This window comes from Apteryx rowi, unplaced genomic scaffold, assembly GCF_003343035.1.
Source record: "Apteryx rowi isolate R43461 unplaced genomic scaffold, aptRow1 scaffold_1358, whole genome shotgun sequence".
In the NCBI taxonomy this organism is placed as follows: domain Eukaryota; kingdom Metazoa; phylum Chordata; class Aves; order Apterygiformes; family Apterygidae; genus Apteryx; species Apteryx rowi.
Genome location: NW_020447595.1, coordinates 45,217 through 47,960, shown reverse-complemented (window position 1 = coordinate 47,960; position 2,744 = coordinate 45,217). Strand labels below are relative to the sequence as shown.

General features: G+C 49.4%; 1 protein-coding gene across 1 annotated transcript; it reads left to right on the top strand.

Annotated features, from left to right (window-relative positions):
- Positions 1 to 366: 366 nt before the first annotated feature.
- On the top strand, positions 367 to 1,326 carry LOC112961665 (olfactory receptor 1020-like). Its single transcript, XM_026057037.1, has one exon. The coding sequence runs from the start codon at positions 367 to 369 to the stop codon at positions 1,324 to 1,326; it is 960 nt and encodes a 319-aa protein (XP_025912822.1).
- Positions 1,327 to 2,744: the final 1,418 nt, after the last annotated feature.

Below are 2,744 nucleotides of genomic sequence, written 5' to 3'. Positions count from 1 at the left end.
AGAGATGCTCCAGTCCCCTAATCATCTTTGTGGCCCTTCGCTGGGCTTGCTCCAGTAGTGCCACATCCCTCTTGTACTGGGGAGCCCAGAACTGGATGCAGTACTCCAGATGTGGCCTCACCAGGGCTGAGTAGAGGGGGAGAAAACTCTCTCTAACTCTCTGGAAGACCCTAGTTCCCTCCTTTCACTAGGCATGGAGGCCATAAAGGGAACACAAATGTAGTCAGAGAAGTGCCAGAATCCATGTTCTCTCTGACAGCAAAGTCCTTCATGATTCTTCTTTACAAGAAGGAAAGAATGAAGCAAATGTTCTTTCTTGTAGGTTGCCTTGCTGGCAAAAGAGGAATGAGGGTCCTGTGGCGCTGCATGGAGAAAGGGGAATGGGACAATCATACATCACCAGTGGATTTTATACTGCTGGGAATGGGCAATGTCCCCTCGCTCCAGACACCTTTCTTCCTCCTCTCGCTCATCATCTACTTGGTAACGATGGCTGCAAACATCCTCATAGTTCTGCTGGTGGCGGCAGACCGGCATCTGCACACCCCCATGTACTTCTTCCTGGGCAATCTGTCCTCCTTGGAGACCTGCTACAGCTCCACCATCCTCTCCTGGCTGCTGGCCAGCTTCCTGACTGGGGACAGGACCGTCTCTGCTCACAGCTGTATGGCTCAGTTCTACTTCTTTGGCTATTTTTTAGTCAGTGAGTGTTACCTGCTGGCCATGATGTCCTATGATCGGTACTTGGCCATCTGCCAGCCCCTGCTCTATGCCAGCCTCATGACCTGGAAGGYCTCTCTACAGCTGGCAGCAGCGTCTTGGCTAGTGGGATTCTTTACCTCTACGGTAGTCACTTCTTTCGTATCCCGTTTAAGGTTCTGTGGCCTCAAGGTGATTGACCACTTCTTCTGTGATTTTACCCCATTGCTAGAGGTTGCCTGCAGTGACACCAATGCGGCCAGACTGGTAACTTTCACACTAGCTGTCTTTAATCYAGTCCTCCCTTTCCTGTCCAGCCTGGCCTCCTACGTGTGCATCATAGCTGCCATCTTGAGGATCCCATCCAGCGTGGGCAGGCAAAAGGCCTTCTCCACCTGCTCCTCTCAGGTCATCATTGTCACTGTTTTCTATGGCACCCTCATCATTGTCTACCTGATGCCCAGAACACCCCTGCTGAGGCAGCTCAACAAAGCGTTCTCCTTCTTCTACACCGTCCTCACACCCCTGGTCAATCCCCTCATCTACAGCCTGYGGAACASGGAGGTCAGGGAGGCCCTGAGGAAAGCACTTAGGAAAGCTCTGGCCTGCACTCAGAGCTCATGCTAGGTGGTTGACACTGAGCACAAATCTCTTCCAGCTCTTTCACAAAGGCAAATGCTGGCTACCAGGGACACCTTCAGAAGTGCTTAGCATTGAGACTGGCTGTGGAGTGGCACAGGCATGAAAGGGAAAGATCCTTGGAGAAAAAGATTCTTATTTAGAACCGAATGTGAAAAATGCCATGGCTCTGCATTTTCCTTCATAATAAAGAGATCGTGGTTTTATATATTTCAGTGGCTGAGAGCTTCAAGTTTTGTTTTGTTTTGTTTTGTTTTTCATTAAGAAGATAGAAGCAGGAATTTGGAAAGACATGTGAGTGCCTTCCAGGTGCAAACATGGGGCCATCTTTCTTGCTGTGGGTCCCAGGGATGGGATCCATCTCCCTCAGTGTTGTCTATTTCCAGGGCCAGTATCAGCTTTCAGTAAAGGTTCCCTTCCATTGCCCTTCCAGCAGAAAAATGGACCCTCTCCATTTTGGGGGCTTGTGATGGTGTGCTCCTTTCCCCGACACTGATGTGCTCTCTCCCCCTCAACCTGACCTCCCTGTGAACAGCACGTAGGCAGGGACTAATTAAGCATGTGCCAACTAAGACCCGTCTAGCATGCAAATATGACTATGAGTCAATCATCTCCCTCCCCCATCAATAGAGGGCAGCCCAGAGCCCATTGAGCTCTCCTGCATGACAGTGGGCTGCACTGCAGAACCTCCTCTTGAGCAGGGACGCCTCTCAAGGTTACTCCTCGGGGTTGAGAGATTCCTTATCCATGACAGATCCTTGGTAAGTGATTAATAGTGAACTTTTGCAAACTTTGCAAAACTTTACTGAGTTATATCTCTGATTAATTGTGCACATAATCCTTTAGACATAAACAGTTGACCAAGTCTGAGACTAGGATCAGATACAGCCGCACCTAGGCTCCTCTCTGAAGGAGTTTAGAAAGCAAGGGGGTCCTTTCTGAACCTCGTGACTCAATGGGAGGGTCTTCTTCACACACACTCCTTTAGGCATAAACCATTGACCAAGTCTGGGACTAGGACTGGATCCAGCTGCACCCAGGCTTCTCCGAGGGGAGGTCTGGAAAGCAAGGGGGTCCAGTCTGAGCTTTGTGGCTCAACAGGAGGGTCCCTTTCACACATACTCATTTAGACATGAACCGTTTACCAAGTCTGAGACTAAGATTGGATCCAGCCAAACCTAGGCTCCTCTCAGGATTTTGGAAAGCAAGGGGGTCCTTTCTGAACCTCATGACTCAACGGGAGGGTCTCCGTTGCACGTGCATCTGACCCTGTCCTTCATGCAGTAAATAACTGAGTGAATTGCCAATTGAACCTCGTTAAATCATTCTTATTTATGACTGAATTTTGTTAAGTCACTATCTTACCGCAATAAACATAGTGCTGCTTCCCTCTTACGAGTGAAGTG